Source organism: Somniosus microcephalus, chromosome 1, assembly GCF_052327205.1.
Source record: "Somniosus microcephalus isolate GS21.2 chromosome 1, FLI_Smic_1.0, whole genome shotgun sequence".
NCBI lineage: Eukaryota > Metazoa > Chordata > Chondrichthyes > Squaliformes > Somniosidae > Somniosus > Somniosus microcephalus.
In genome coordinates this window covers 261,451,479-261,466,942 of record NC_140987.1, presented here as the reverse complement: position 1 = coordinate 261,466,942, position 15,464 = coordinate 261,451,479, and the positions used below count along the sequence as shown (strand labels likewise).

Below are 15,464 nucleotides of genomic sequence, written 5' to 3'. Positions count from 1 at the left end.
ACTCAAGTGTTCTGGCTGGGATAGGGGCTATAAGGGCTACGGCCATCAATCCCATCCTAATCCTCTTTATCAACATCATCCTCTTCTAGCAATACAGTGCTGTTTTATGCTAATGAACTGAATATGGAGCAACTGTCCATGAAGATATAGGACACTTCTTTACGAATGTGTTTTTAGAATAGGAATTTATTGAGGAAATAATTTGTAGGAAGACGGCAACATAACTCATTGAGCTAATTAGTCTTTAGAAATAACGTCTGTGATGCTGATGAAACTGGATACTAAACATTGGCTCAGATTTTGCGGTCAGTGGTGAAGTTACAGCTCTTGCTGCTAACCTCGAAGAAAGCTGCCACAAAGATCTAGCGATCTCTGTGGCGTGGATTTCACCTTTACCGACGTTAATTTCATTCTGGTGCCATCTATGGGGATCTCTAGCATCCAGCAACAGTGATGTCGTCAAGCAGGCTAAACAGCCAATCACATTGAAGAATTCTCACAGACAGCAAACCAAGAAATAAAAATCACTGATTATCCTTCGCTTTTTAATCATTTTACAGAGAGCGAAATAAAGATTGGGACATACAATTGTGATTAAGGTAGATGCTAAAACATCAAACAAACCGTAACTTTTTAAAAACATTTAAAAAAATCTATGGAATTTTTATCATAATGGAGAAATTTGACATTCCACAAATATAAAAAGTTAGCTTTTCAGGGCCAGAGAGGTTGTTCAGCAGTAATTATGAGTTAGTGCATTGTTAAAAATCCAGTTACACTTCATTCAACAAGACTTAACTTTTTGGGGGGTTTTAACAGCAAGAATAGTGCGGAAAAAGTGGAAGTTCACGTCAATTCAAGTGATTTCCATCTGCGAGGATTGCAACAGCGCACTCTGTGGAGGAGTGGGGAATCACTGACAGCAACTTCTGGATTTCCACATTTAAATGTGCATGTGCGGACGGCAGAAGTTGCTGTCAGTTTCACAGAGTAATGATGGCGAACGCTGACAGTTTCGCCGTTATTACAACCGCAAAATCCGGGCCATTATGTCTAAGTTGTTAGACACCACACATCATCAAAGTAGCATACATTAATGTGTTTTTTAATTTCTTACTACTGGCAAAAAACATTAAATATTAAAAAGAAATGACTTACAAGAATCTGAAGATTGTGTCCCATGCCCAATAGGTGGAACATTTACACCATTATTTTCTGCCCAGCTAAGTTATTTTTTTCCTGTTTTATTGATACCCTTCACCTTGGTGACAATTTGTTTTGGTGTGGACCACTTCTAACCTTGCCACACAGTTAGAGGGAGCTAGATTGATTCCAGGCTGGGGTGTAGATCACATTATACAAGAGGTAGGTACCAAATAATAAGTTAAAGTCAATGTGGTCTCCTGGACTACTTTTGATCGCTTAGAGGGATCGGAAATACATTTTCCAGATGTTTTCCCCTAATTGGCATTGGGTTTTTGATCCTTTTTTTGTGCCTCTCCCATGAGACTACATGGCACCTAGAGGGTAAGGAGTCACTTGACGTGATGCATAAGGCATCACAATTGTATGGGAGAGGCTGGAGTCCTACATTACAACAGCGACTACACTTCAAAAGTACTTCATTGACTGTAAAGCGCTTTGGGATCTCCTGAGGTCGTGAAAAGCATTGTGTAAATGCAAGTTTTTCTTTTTCTTCTTAGATGGATCAGCTGGTCTTTTCCTGTCCGATGTTTTCGTATGTCCATTGGAGGTTTTCATCCTGAAGTAGGAATCTTTATGACCTCTTAATTTTCTTTTAGATGCTACTTGTTTTATAAGTATTTGAAAACAAGGCATTTCAAGACCATTACTTCCATTATGGTTGACAAACAACATTGTATACGTTCCTTTTTATGATTTAACAAGATTTTGAAGCCCATGCTCAACATCTTGCCACTTCAATTGAAACTAAACTCATTTGCACTTACTAAAATGGGAAGGTTACATACTTTCAACCGAGATTACTTATTTCTTCTTGGTAATAAGTTAGTGCTGTTTATAAGAAAAGTGCATTTTTTGTTGAATCCAAATAGAAGGCCTGTATTTATTTCAAACTAGACGACATGCTACATCATTCAGGATGCATAACTGAGAGCAATGGTTTATGAAGAACTAGCTGAAGTGCCCGGCGGTGCCGAGGCTTTTTCGAGGGCATGTTGTTGTTGGAAGAGAGAGAGAGAGTGACTGGGGGGGAAGAGAGAGAGCGACTGGGGGGAAGAGAGAGAGTGCGACTGGGGGGAAGAGAGGGAGGGGAGGGGAGGGAGGGGAGGGGGGAGGGAGGGGAGGGGGAGGGGAAGGGAGGGCGGGGGAGGGGGGAGGGGGAGGGGAAGGGAGGGGAGGGGGGAAGGAAGGGAGGGAGGGGGGAAGGGAGGGCAGGGGAGGGGAAGGGAGGGAGGGGGGGAAGGGAGGGCAAGGGAGGGCGGGGGAGGGGAAGGGAGGGCGGGAGGGAGGGAGGGGGAGGGGAGGGGGGGATGGAGGGCGGAGGGGAGGGAGGGCGGCAGGCACCCCCCCTCCCCGAGGGTCGCGGCCCCCGAGGGTCGCGACCCCCCCGAGGGTCGCGCCCCCCCCCCCCGGAGGTGAAGACCGCCGATTGCGCGCGCAGCAGGAGCTGAGACGCGGCGTCTCTCTCGGCCGGCGGGCCCGGTTGCCAGGGCAACCGTGACGCTGACCAAGCCAGAGAGAGAGACGCCGCGTCTCAGCTGCTCCTGCTGCGCACGCGACCCCCCCCCCCGAGGGTCGCGGCCCCCCCGAGGGTCGCGGCCGCCCCCCCTCCCCCCGAGGTGAAGACCGCCGATTGCGCCCGTTGCCAGGGTAACGCTGGACGCTCAGCAAACCCCGGCAGAGAGAGACGTCTCAGCTCCTGCTGCGCGCGCACCCTAGCGGCGCTGGGCTGAGGCTCGGCCCTCCAGCCTTCGAGTGGGGCCGGGAGGTGCCTAGCTCGGGCGTGGGTGCGGAGGAGACGCCGAGGCTTCTAGGCCTACCTGGAAAAACGGGGAAAGGTAGGAAAATTAATGAGATTAGATAAGTTAATTACTTTCTAAATCATTTTTTTAAAAAACAATATGTGTTTTAAAAGCAACGTTTTTTTTTAAGACGCAGAAAGCGGGAAAAAGAAAGGAAAAGTTTGGAATCAAGATGGCGGCGACTCACCTCGGTTCAGAACGATAAAGCCCGGCCACACGCGCACCGATTGGCCCGGCGGCACACGCCAGCAACCCGGCGTACGATTGGTCGAGCTCGAGGTCACTCTGTCGCTAATGAGCGGATAATGAGATGCTAATGAGCGGAATGTTGAAGGTTTTTGGGATACCGCGGGCGCAATTTTAGCCCGGCCGAAACGTAAATACGCTTAAAACCGTCTCGGAAGTGTAAGCTTTCTTTGGAGGTAACGCGCGTATAGGTACGCCCTGTAACTTTCGAGTGCATACCCGCAACGCACACGCGATGACAGACAGATAGACAGATAGACAGATAGAAAGACAGAATGACAGAAGTACCGATTTATATATATAGATAAACAATTGGAATATGCAATGCATTTTTCTTAGTTATTAATTTTCTACATTTGTTGCATTTTTTGTCTTCGATAAATCTTAGTTGGTGTCTCCTAGTAAATTTTTCTTATGTGGGGAAAAAGTTTAAGACTAACCTTGTTTAACACCATCACTCACTACCTTCTCCTGATGCTTTAGGAAAAACCTAGTGTGGTCAAAAGCAAGTGTGGTAAACTTCCCTGTTGCAGCCTTATGAACAGCACAGCCCTTCAAGTGCTGGAGCACAGGGGTTGCTGTGGCCTCCAAAAGATAGTATGCTTGACACTGGCTGTCTACAAGCAGAAAAGAAAGGTATTTCTAGTCTACAAAATTCTAAAATCACATTGATTAATGCAGTTTTATTGAATTCATCAGTTCGAAAACTTTTTTTTATTGTTTGTTCTTGCCATGTTCTTTTTTTTAATTGAATTCTTTACATTCAAGTACATGTTTTATGAAGCCATTGTACATTTTAATTGCACGGTGCTTGCGAAAAGGAGCACACTGATGCATCCAGGTTTCTTGGCAAGCAGCTTCTGACTATACGTTTTGTCACATTGCCAGCAAAACCTTACATTTAGGCTGCAGTCCCAAGTTATACTGCCAACTGCACTTCATACTGAGCTCAGTAATAAAAGAGCTCAGCACAAAAAGAAATGTGCAGAACTCATGTAGCTATTTTTAATGTTAAGAGACAGCATGCAGAAGCACCCACTTTTTCCTAACTTGGTGACGATTTCTACATTAAAATGTCAAAGAAATTTTGAATACCTGATGCTTGAACTTCTAACAAATTAATGTTTAGCTCTTCCAGCTTAGTTTCCTGCACAGAAGCTACCTTTGGTGTCACTGATTCACTGCTCACTGCAATGTTGTAAACATTTTCATCAACTGAAATAGAAAACCAAGACACTTAACTCCTGACAATTCAGGAAATTAATCACAGAGCCCTTTTCAATAAATAAAGGGAAAGACAAATTGCAAAAAAATACAAGTAAAGCATATGGTGAAATCCACACACATCTGTATATACAACTTTTAAACTAAATGTAAAGAGAGTCTAGGTTTCAATGCCATGAATAAATACACAGCTCATACTTTAGATCAGCCAAGAAAAAACAAAATGGGGATGATTTTGAGGCCTCCTCTACGACAGAAACAAAGTGGTAGCTCCCTATTAATTGTGAGGAGCTCAGTAGGTAAGTTTTAATTATTTTTTGTGGTGCTGGAAGGATCAGGCGTGCTCCTCCGGGCTCCAAACGACAACCTGGGCTCACGCCTCACCGGGACCCTACCACTCCGGAGAACGGACCCCTCTAGAAACTACAGCAAACTTTGGTTTATCCGGAGGTTGTATGTCCGGAAACCTCGATCTAACAGCAGAAATCAGCAGGGCCGTTTTGGTTAGTTTTTTTTTCTTCTCCTAGCATTTTTTTTTTTTTTTTTTTTACAGTCAGGCTCTGGAAAGCGTCTCTGTAGCTTAGCAACAGCTTCAGAGACGCTTCCAAGGTACGGGCCGAGTGTTTACAAGCTGTTGCTAAGCAACAGTGTTTGTTGTCAGATACGGAGATGAAAACCTCCGTATCCTTCAACATTAGCGCTGGTCTATCCGGAAGTTTTGATAGATCGGCAGCAGCTCGGTCCCGTCGGTGCCGGATATCGCGAAGTTTCCTGTACTTTCGTCTGGCTCGGAGGCTGGCCGGGCCGCCCAATATTGTTGCACATTTTCAGTCCTCAGCTCTTTACTCAAAATGGATCGGGTCTCCCGTGGGAACTTGTAGGGGGTGGTGTGTGGTGGTGTTTGGCGCGTACGCCCAGTCAGTTATGCCTCTGATTGTTTTGTGAGCGGTTTGAATCGCTCCCACGCCCCTGGGTTCTAGACACCGGACTTAGGTACAAGGCGGCGGTACAGAGAAGACTTGAGTAGACAGGTGGTTGGATGTAAAAAAAAAAAAGATTTTATTGAAGAGGAAAAACTTGATACAATCTTATGGGAAAAATTACTAGCGTACACTTCTACAGGCAAAAATACAAATGTAAAAGAATAATAATAACTATACTTATGCAGGGAATGGGAAACACACAGCACATCGAGGGAAAACAACTATCTTAACGATCCCCTTATCCTTATCCCACCCCCTATACCTAACTAGTTTAAGCTATGAGGGGTCAGAACTTTATGCTCACCAATCAAAAGGTTTGTTAGACTCAAAACAGCGGTTGGGTTCGGGGATCGCTCTTGGTGCTCTCTGGAGCCTGCCGTCGTCACGTGGCCTCCAGGCCCTGCAAGGGCGTTGTCCAGGTTCGAGTACCCCAAAGTTAAAGTCTCTGTTTGGGTACTTTACCTTGCAGGGATGATTCTTCGTCGACAGCCGCCAGATTGAGTTGGTGGGCAGTTATTCGAAGGTCGGCTGAGGCTGAAGGCTCGATAATTCGAAGCCTCCCCTCAGTTCGTCTCCTCAGTTGGTCTTCTTCAGCCGGTCTTCCTCAGGTGGCCTTCCCTCTGCTGGTCTTCCCTCCTCCCCTCGTCGCGTCCCGCCTGGCCTGGCCTGAATTGTCCGTGTCCGCCCGACCCGGTGTCGGGGCTAGTTCCAGATGGAGTGGGAAAAGGGCACGGGCAAAGGCCAGGGGGTAAGCGCGGGACAGGGAAAGAGCGGGAGCCACGAGGGCGAGGGGCCGAAGAGCAGCACCAGCACACCAACCAACAAGAACACCGAACACGAACACACAGAAGACACCTTGCTACCTGAGGGGGCCTTCAATTATACCTTCGTCAAAAACCGTTATCTGCGCGCCAAATCAGGTTAGTTCTTTGTTTTAATCTTGGCGGGCTATTTTAAATAATGGTAGCAATCCATACTAACTGGTTTTAGATGGCCGGTAATCACATCTACCGGCCTGATAATTGGCTTGTATTGTCCTGAAAGTTCCTTGATGGGCCTGTCCGGCCTCGATGGCTCTGTTAATCGGTTTCCGATAATATATGTAGACTGCTTGATGGCCTTAACTATAGGCCTAAACTGAATTTAGATTTGCCTCCAATTTGGTCTAATGCATAATTCAGAGTCCTGTCTGGTTCCAAAATACAAAGGGGGAGAAATTGGGTGAGTAGCGCCACCTGTTAGCGCCTAAAGAGGCAGTCAGTGGCTGTAGCGCCACTGGCTGCGTCTCCGGCGATATTCAGTAGGGGCGCTAATGGTGGCGTTAGGCATTTGTGCTGCGCCGCCACCGATGACGTCATCGGTGTGCGCAGCGCCCCATTCATGCCCCGTTCGCGATATTTGGTAGTGAACACCGCAGTTGCGCCGCTCGCTACCCGCGCCCGGTTCACGGGGCCTTACTGTGCCGGCAGCGGCGCAAGTTAAGGTGGAGGTGCGGGGCGGCCGCTTTTTCGGCGGCCGCCTGCCAGCACCTCTGTCCCCGGCCTCCTAACCCATCCCCCCGCGGCATTGCCGGCTGTTTCCCGAGAGCCCGGCACTTCTCCTTGGTGCCGGGCTCATTTGCCGGCACTCGCGAGTGGGGATCGCGCTGTTGCAGGCACCTCCCCCTTAACAGTGGGAGGAAGGTCTGCAGTACCGCAGCGTGCCGTGCCGCAGCATGTGGCGCTGTGGCACGTTGCACTGCGATAATCAGTTTCAGCGCCCTAAGAGGGACACGGAGCGCCTCGAGCCTCGCCCCGTGTCCCTTAAGTGGCAATGAAACTGAATTTCTGGCGATCGGTATCACTCCGATCGCTGCGCTAAATCCTGCGCTCAGGCGACTTTTGCGCCACTCTGGCGCCCCAACCCAATTTCTAGGCCAAAGTCTCTCTTCACAGAAGCTTGCAGCTTGGTTTTGATTTCTCCAAGCTGTCTGCGTTGCAGAGTCCATTTTAAAATCTCACAGGCTTTCTGCCACGAGGCACGGACGCCATTTTGGGTACCCTCCTTGATTTAAAAAGTCCACGCAGGGTCCCGTTTATTAATGACAGCCTTCGGGGAAATGCAGAAATTTTGCAAATCTCACCTGTTGGGTGCCAGCTGGCCACTTTAACAACACTCGGGGGGGGGGGGGGGGGGGCGGAGGAATCTACCCCAATCTCTTTCAAAGTCACAATCCCACAATAGCAACAACTTGCAGTTATATAGCACCTTAAACATAGTAAAACATCCCAAGGCTTTTCACAGGAGAGTTATCAAACAAAATTTGACACCGAGCCACTTAAGGAGATATTAGGACAGGTGACCAAAAGCTTGATCAAAGGAGCGTTATAAAGGAGGGGGCAGAGGTAGAGAGGTTTTGGGAGGGAATTCTAGAGCTTAGGGCCTAGGCAATGGTGAAGCGAAGAAAATTGTGGATGTGCAAGAGGTCAGAATTGGAGGAGCGTGGTAGGACTGGAGGAGGTTGTAGAGAGGGAGAGGTGACACAAACAAAACTAGTTTCAGTTGCAGCAGTATAAATTATCTAAATAACATAAGATTAGTCTCTTGATAACTGATGAGCCTTTACTGAAACTCCTTATGGAGGCTACTTGCTTGATGCCTTATTTTTGTGGAAGCATATTGGTGGCACTGGATCAATACCAGTAGATCCACTGGCTAAGGATCAGAATTGATTTGTATTAACACTGCTTTGGAGTTGGTGTCTGCAATTGTTGAAGTTGGAGACTGAGTGAGGTTGTGATGCACAAAATGGTGGGAAGATCACCTTATAAGCAGAAACCCCTGTCAAATATATAGTGATATGAATGAGGAAGTAAACAGTGAAGATCAGTGGTAGCAGAACTAGCAGAGGGCACAATTAATGAAGGGTGAGTAGGAGCAAGACAGAAGTCCACCCTTCTTTCTCCTTCAAAGAGCTATATGACGTTTGATGCCTCAGATTCATGCATACTCTTCAGGTACATGCAATAGGTTCTGGCAGGGATCACGTTAATGGAATAATAATTCTTGCTATTTTAGGTACATCATAGGATTATTGGTGCACAAAATGGTAACCTGGATATGGTCAGTGATGCCCTACACAATGGGGAAATCATCAATAGGTTATCACTGCTGCTATTGTTGGGGCTGAAATGTATGTTGCTGGGTGTGTGGTGAAACAATTTCAACTATCTCCTTAATGCAACAGTGGATTGCAAAGAGGCTGACTCCTGTAATGTTTTCTGTAGGATACCTATAGGTACCATGGCATAAAAGTCGAGGCTGTGGTGACCGAATATGCCACTGGTAATGCTGTGTGGATGGCTGAGTAGCAATGCAGGTCTTCATGAAGGAGGTGGCACACCTCAGTCACAGCCTCTCTGCTTCATCATGACTGCTCCTCTGTGATGTTGATGCAGCTGACTCCAAGGTGTTGGATGGACTGTATGGAATAGTTTGCTCTGGGAGTTGAGCATCTCCATGCCCCTGTGCTCCCAGCTTATCCTAACCTTCCTGCTCCACCTGAACTAACAGATAGCTAACAACTGACAATGAACTCACGGTGGGGGGGGCGGGGGGGGGCGCAGGGGGGCTGAAAACTCCTCTCTACTATTCATTTCTGTTCTTTCTGTTGCAATCTCTCAAAACCTTGTCCTTTGTGAACAGCAACATTTCGACCTAGAGTTCAGAACTTAGTTTTTGTTTCTTTTGAATGGTCTTTAATAAGGTCTTAATAGTCCTCAGGAAGGAATTTTTTCTCCCACTAATTTTCACTATCTCTTTTTTAGGATTGAAGCAAAATTCCAAGCAGTGGTACAAACAGGCAAAAATATCACAGCACTTTTCTAGTAGTTTCACTCACCTGCTTACATCTACTTTCCCATTAAAATAAACAAACAGAAGAAAATATCCTGCTGATCTTGTCATTTAAGAGGTAACACATAGTTTAATTAGAAATGTTGCTGCCAGTCAATTGGACTACTACTTGGAAAATTTGAGCTCAAACTTTTATGGCCCACCTGGCACACTGCTGCCATAAACTGAGTATTTCAGTCTCCACCCTTATTTCTCCTTCAAAGAGCTGTGTAATGTTTGATGCCTCAGACTCATGGATATTCTGCAGGCAACGTGCAGTATGTTCTGGTTGGGTTTGCCTGTTGATGGAATAATGGCTCTTGCTATTTAAGTACATCAAAGGACCATGGCGTGTGACCCTTTTTATCCTCCTTAATCTTCACATGACATTTGACCAAGGACCACATCATCCTCTTTCGTGGTTTTGCTCTCTGGAACTAACCTTGGTTGGTCCCACTCCTTCTTGTCCCAACAAAGTCAGTGCATATCCAACAATGGTTTCTACTCTCAAACTAGTCACCTCTGCAGTTCCCCAAGGATGTACCTTTGGTCCCCTCCTTTCTCTCATCTATGCACTGCCAACTGGTGATACCATCCATAGGCACCAGGTCAGCTTCAATACCTATGCTCACGACACCAGCTCTGTATCTACACCACTTCCCCCGGCCTCATGGCCATCTCTGTGCTATGAGCCTGGCGGTCTAATATTGGCCCAGAAATTCGGGTCGGGGGCTTCCCGCGGGTGCAAGCCCCCGACCTGCACTTACCTACCGCGCCGGCCGTTGTGTTGTGGGCCCGCGTGGGATTCCGATCCTGGGCCTCCTGCAGTGCTTGTGTATTCCAGGGGCGCAGTTAGTTCGATGCATCCCCTGGGATCACGTGGGCCATGGAGAGCCAATGGTAGCAGGGAATGCTTCATTCATAAGTTTGACAGGAAGAGCTGTCAAACCTATAAATACTATAAGCCCCAAAACATCACTGAAACTTCAAATACATTTTTTAAAAATCACATTTTAAAAATAACTATAAATTACATGAAATAACTATTTTAAACAATAATTTAAATTTTTGAAAAAAATTACATTTTCTAACGGGGCTAAAAATAAACTTACCTTTCTTTAAAGTATTTAAAAATAATAAACCTGTGGAAAAAATGTTTTAATTTTAATTAATTCACCACTTACCTTGTTAAAAGCAGGCCTTACGCCTGCTTTTTAAAAGTGTAACTGCTGGAGACTTACCCTCCCGGAGAAACCTGCAAAAAAAACGTAAGTTCGATGCACACGCGCTGCCTCTCTGGCGCACGCGTTCCACCTGTCAACCCCTTCTTTCAGGGGAACAGAAGTGCCGGTTTCCCGTGCATGCATGAAACCGGCACTTCCATTGGGCTTACGGGTAGGGCTTACGGGCAAGTACCCCATGCGTACTCACCCGTGGAGACCCGAATTTCTGGGCCATTACGTTGTGGAGGAGCCAGAATTTCCTCTAATCGAATATCAGGAAGCTCAAAGCCCTTGCCAAAAACTGCACTTTCTTGCCAGTGACTTTAGCTCCCTCGCTGGCTGAGTGCTCAGATTGCACCAGACTCTTCACAACCTCAACGCTCTATTTGACCCAGAGCTGAGCTTTGATTACCATATCTTATCAATAATCAAGACTTCCACTTTTGCAACATCACCCTCCTTGCTGAAATCTTACCCAGGCCTTCATCACATAGACTCAATATTTACAATAGCCTTCTCGCCAGCCTCTTAACCTCCATCTCCCATCAACTTGTCTAAAATTCCACCACCCATATCCTGCCCCACACAAAGTCCTGCTTGCCCATCAGCCTCACTTGCTCCCCAGCCCCCAGAGCAATGAATCTAAAATCATCTACAAACAATTTCCAAGGCTCCACTCTATCCCACGTCTGCAATCCGCTTCAGCCTTGCTTCCCCTCCTGCGCCCTCTGGTTCTCATGCATCGCTTCCCCCTCTATTCACGCTACTATTGGTGGCACAGCCTTCAATCGTCTCATCCCTATTCGCTAGGACTTCCTTTCTAAACACCGCCGTCTCTCTACATCCCTCTCCCCATCTTTAAAAGCCTTCTCAAAACCCATTTCCAACAAACTTTCAATCACCCCTAACTTTCCCACTAAGGCTTGGTTATCATTTCTTTCTTCCTCTTTTTAAGCACCATGGGACATTTTTCTATGTTAAAAGTGCTATACAAATCAAGTTGTTTGTCTCCTCATTCCTCCGTGCTATTCAATGAAATCAACCATTCCATCTTTCTTCACCACATTCCATCTTTGGACGATTGCCATTGTTTGGTTTCACTTGCATCTATCCCAATGTAGCCTGGGAATCTCCACTGATGGCTTCTCATTCCCACCCAGCAAGGTGGACTCCAACTGTCTTTGTGTCTTATTTCTAACATCTTTGGAATTTTGAGTCTGCCCAGCAGATATTTACGAGCTGCTGGCCCTTATGCATTTCAATGTTTCATGTGCTATGCTTGCCACTGGATTTATATGTAATGGTTTTGATGTACCAATAGGGTATTTCCAAATAAAGTATTTGTAGCGTGTAACAGTTTTTAAAATATAAAGTTCTGCTGTAATTGCAATCTACCTCGCTGCATGATCTAGGTCATTCAAATGATCTGCACCTGCAAACCCTAGCACATGCAGGTCTAGCCTGGTCTAGCACACTTTAGGTGCATTTCACCTGACTCACATACAGGCAGAGGGGTTCACAAGGAAAATCGTCTTTATAGTTTCTTAAGGTCTCTTGGAAGATTGCAAAAACTTTATTTGAGAGAACCAGGAAGCCAAGACCTACAGAACAAATGGTTGAACTATGAAATTGTAGTACTTTCCTTCCAGTCTTGTTTGATCTCTCTGTGTCATTCAATGATTATGGAGGTTTATAAATGCTGGTCTGTGAATGACTTCCCTACATCCATGCAGAGGTACCTAGCTTTCCCTTGGAACTTCCCCACAACAGCACAGTTACAATGTAGGATTATATCATACTATGTAAGTTGCTGTGTTTCATCAGCTCAGCAGGCTAGATGCCCCACAGACCCTGCTGACTGTACTAATCTGCTTTCTGCAACCCTCCACCACACAGCTCACAACTGTCACCAGAGAGAATCCTATTCTGACAACCACCTCAAATGAAAGTCTTGGAGCAGGCTTGAGTGCCACTTTCCCTAATGTGATACAACATTAAGACCAATTGGAGCATTCCTCCAAAAGTTTTACCTCAAATAATGTTCAACGTTCTTTCTACAAACTATAGATTAGCTTCTTTACTTGGGACTAGACTTTAAATAGTTGATGTAAGTTGTTACTATAATGCATCATGACTGTGACTAACTGGAAAATACAAGTCTGTAGCGATTGTCCCAAAAGAAAGATTAAATTCAAAGTAATCAATCAGCTATGCAATGTTATCATGCAATTGCAATACAATATAAAGGACAATTCTATTCACTATATTTTAACTTCAGGGTTCAAATTGCACAATTATCTAATTATTTGTTAAATTAAAATGGGAGAAAAACTATGTACAAACTTACTGGTGATGATCTGATTTTCATTGTCACTTTTTGTCTGACAAGGAGTGGAGACCTGTTTGGACCGTAGCATTATGAAGTTGCTGAGAGGATCACAGTCTTCCTGGTATGTTTTTATCATGTTGCCGCAGCTATCTTCAGAATCGATGGAGCTCTTATGGAAAATGGTTGATATATTTTGCAACTGTAAAGGCAATGCTTTACATCCAGTAATTATGTCTTGGTGTGCATAGGAATATGTTGCCTCTTTATCTTCAGGGTATGTTTTAATGGTAATGTTATTATTCCCATTAATTAACGCTGCATTATCAGAACATTCTGTAAAACAAAGTAGGAGATATTACTGCAGCCTTTAAATTTAACTTGTTCAACTTAATAGGTATGGCATCTAAATTTGTGGTTTACCTTTACCATAAGTGGCCAGAACCTTTTTCAAAATGCATCAATGTCACGCAGCAGTGCACAAGGCCATGAAATACGTTAGTGTCACTTTAGGTACATTCAGACTACAAGTTTAGCATCAGTGCAATGTGGCTTTGGTTTCTCACCAATGCTGAACTAGTGGAGTGTAAATCTGATGTTAAGACCCAACCTGACCCTAGACGAAGTAGAGTAAGACTCCCTCAATCAGGGTCAGTCCCTAACTCCAAGATTCAGGTTACATTTACACAATTACTGAAGTGTCCACTTTATGCTGATGCTCCAGTAGTATAAATGCATCATTAACATTTTAAGCATGATTACATCAGATTTATTCAAGATTTAGAATGATGAAAATACCGTTCAAGCACCTCACCTGATCAATATACATACTTCAAAGGAATTAAAAGCTCACGACCCCTTCTGGTACTAAATCTATTTTCCACATATTAAAATATACCATTGTAACTGCTTTAATATTGTTGTTAGTGGGGTTATTTGTGTCACTGACTTCTGAAGTGCGGGTCTTGCTCATCCAGCAGCTGAGACACTAATTATGTTTAAGGGCCCATTTATACTGCAACTACAATACACATTAAAATATACCACCATAGCTATAGCAGTCATAGCAGTGTATTATAATGTGAAAAGTTGTTGCATTCACTAAATCCAGCTCTTGAGAAATCCAACAAAAAGCACTTGGGGACATCGAGAAGATGTGATAATAAAATGTTATATAAATGCAAGTTCTTTCTTTTTCACCACAGAGTCAATATGTATATTTCTAGTGATATGAAGGAATATAATCGATGGACATACTCTCTAACTGAACCATGGCAACTGGTGAAAATTCTTCCAATTTTGCAGTCAGCAACTCTTTGGTTTCATCATAGCCTGAGTGCAGTTCCTCCACTATGTCTGTCTGAATTGCAGTTACTTTCATATATTCTCCCCATAAACTTTTTACTGGGGTGCTCGTCAGCTCCTCTGAAGAGGCATTTAGCAGCTCAGTCAACTCAGAGACTGGTTTATGGTGGAAAGCATGTTCTTGTATCGGAGGTTCTACAAAAACAAAAATGAACTATTAGTATCACATTAAGAAAAGAAAAGCAATAATAAAATATTCTGTAGAAGACCGTAACTTGCAATAAAACCGGTAAAAAACCTAACAATTTATGTTAAGCACAGTAAACAATTCTGGACAAGACCTCCCATTTAGGTATTATTGGCAAGTCCATTCTACATGATTTTTTAAAAAATAGCAATTTTCATTTAACGAGTGAAATAAAGAATAGATTGGCCTTCCAAAGCTAGGCTTTATTAACTTTAAAATCAGCAGCATATCTTTCCACACCCAGTCCCAACTAAAGCTAGAAAAGGACTGAATTTAAGGTAGCCACAACACATCATGTGATCATCAACTACCAATGAGATTACAACACATATCCCAAGGCAGTTAACAAACAACGAATCACAATACTTTTACTAATCAAGGAATAATCACCACATTCACCCCTCCTTTTAAAATATACTCCAACCTAATAACTTTTACAATTTACAATTAATTATTTACAACTAAACTATGCACGAGAATAAAACTATTTACATAACACAATACTAAATGAACAACAAATAATAACATTACGCATAAGTATTAAGTATCTCTCAACTAAAACAATATACTATAATATTTCAACAATTTTTAAAACATTACTATCAATTTAAAAGTCCATTTTCAATCGGTCGACCGGATATCTTGTTCGTGTCGACCTTCTTAACCTTGGTGAAATTCCTTGCCCTCCCACGCCAGAAGGCACAGAAGTATCTTCAACAGGAAGGCTATCCATATCCCGATTCTCAACGGTCTCCGGATTAGAAATCCCATCAGAAGATGAACTGGGACGGTCATAAACATCTATCAAAGGCTGACTAATAGAAGTATGATTATCTGCAATCGGATTGGAAATATTCGTAGTATCTGTAACAGCATCCACATTATCCGAATCATGACCATTATTAATATCCTCAGAAGAGGGCTGGCCCCCACAAGGAGCCAAGTCTTTAATTGAAACAGTACTTTCTTTCCCATCTTGGAATCGAATATGAGCATATTGGGAATTTGCCTCCAACAGCTCCACCTCCTCCA

The 15,464-nt window shown here is 44.3% G+C and overlaps 1 protein-coding gene across 1 annotated transcript in view; it reads right to left on the bottom strand.

Moving 5' to 3' along the window:
• LOC147124778 (protein shortage in chiasmata 1 ortholog-like) overlaps positions 1-15,464 on the bottom strand; it is a 47,619-nt gene that overhangs the window by 10,811 nt on the left and 21,344 nt on the right. Inside the window, exons 5-8 of the mRNA XM_085984480.1 lie at positions 14,138-14,380; positions 12,902-13,216; positions 4,347-4,466; positions 3,692-3,868 (exon numbers count right to left, since the gene is read on the bottom strand). Coding sequence (XP_085840606.1) covers positions 3,692-3,868; positions 4,347-4,466; positions 12,902-13,216; positions 14,138-14,380 — 855 coding nt within the window. The remainder of the gene's footprint in view (positions 1-3,691; positions 3,869-4,346; positions 4,467-12,901; positions 13,217-14,137; positions 14,381-15,464) is intronic.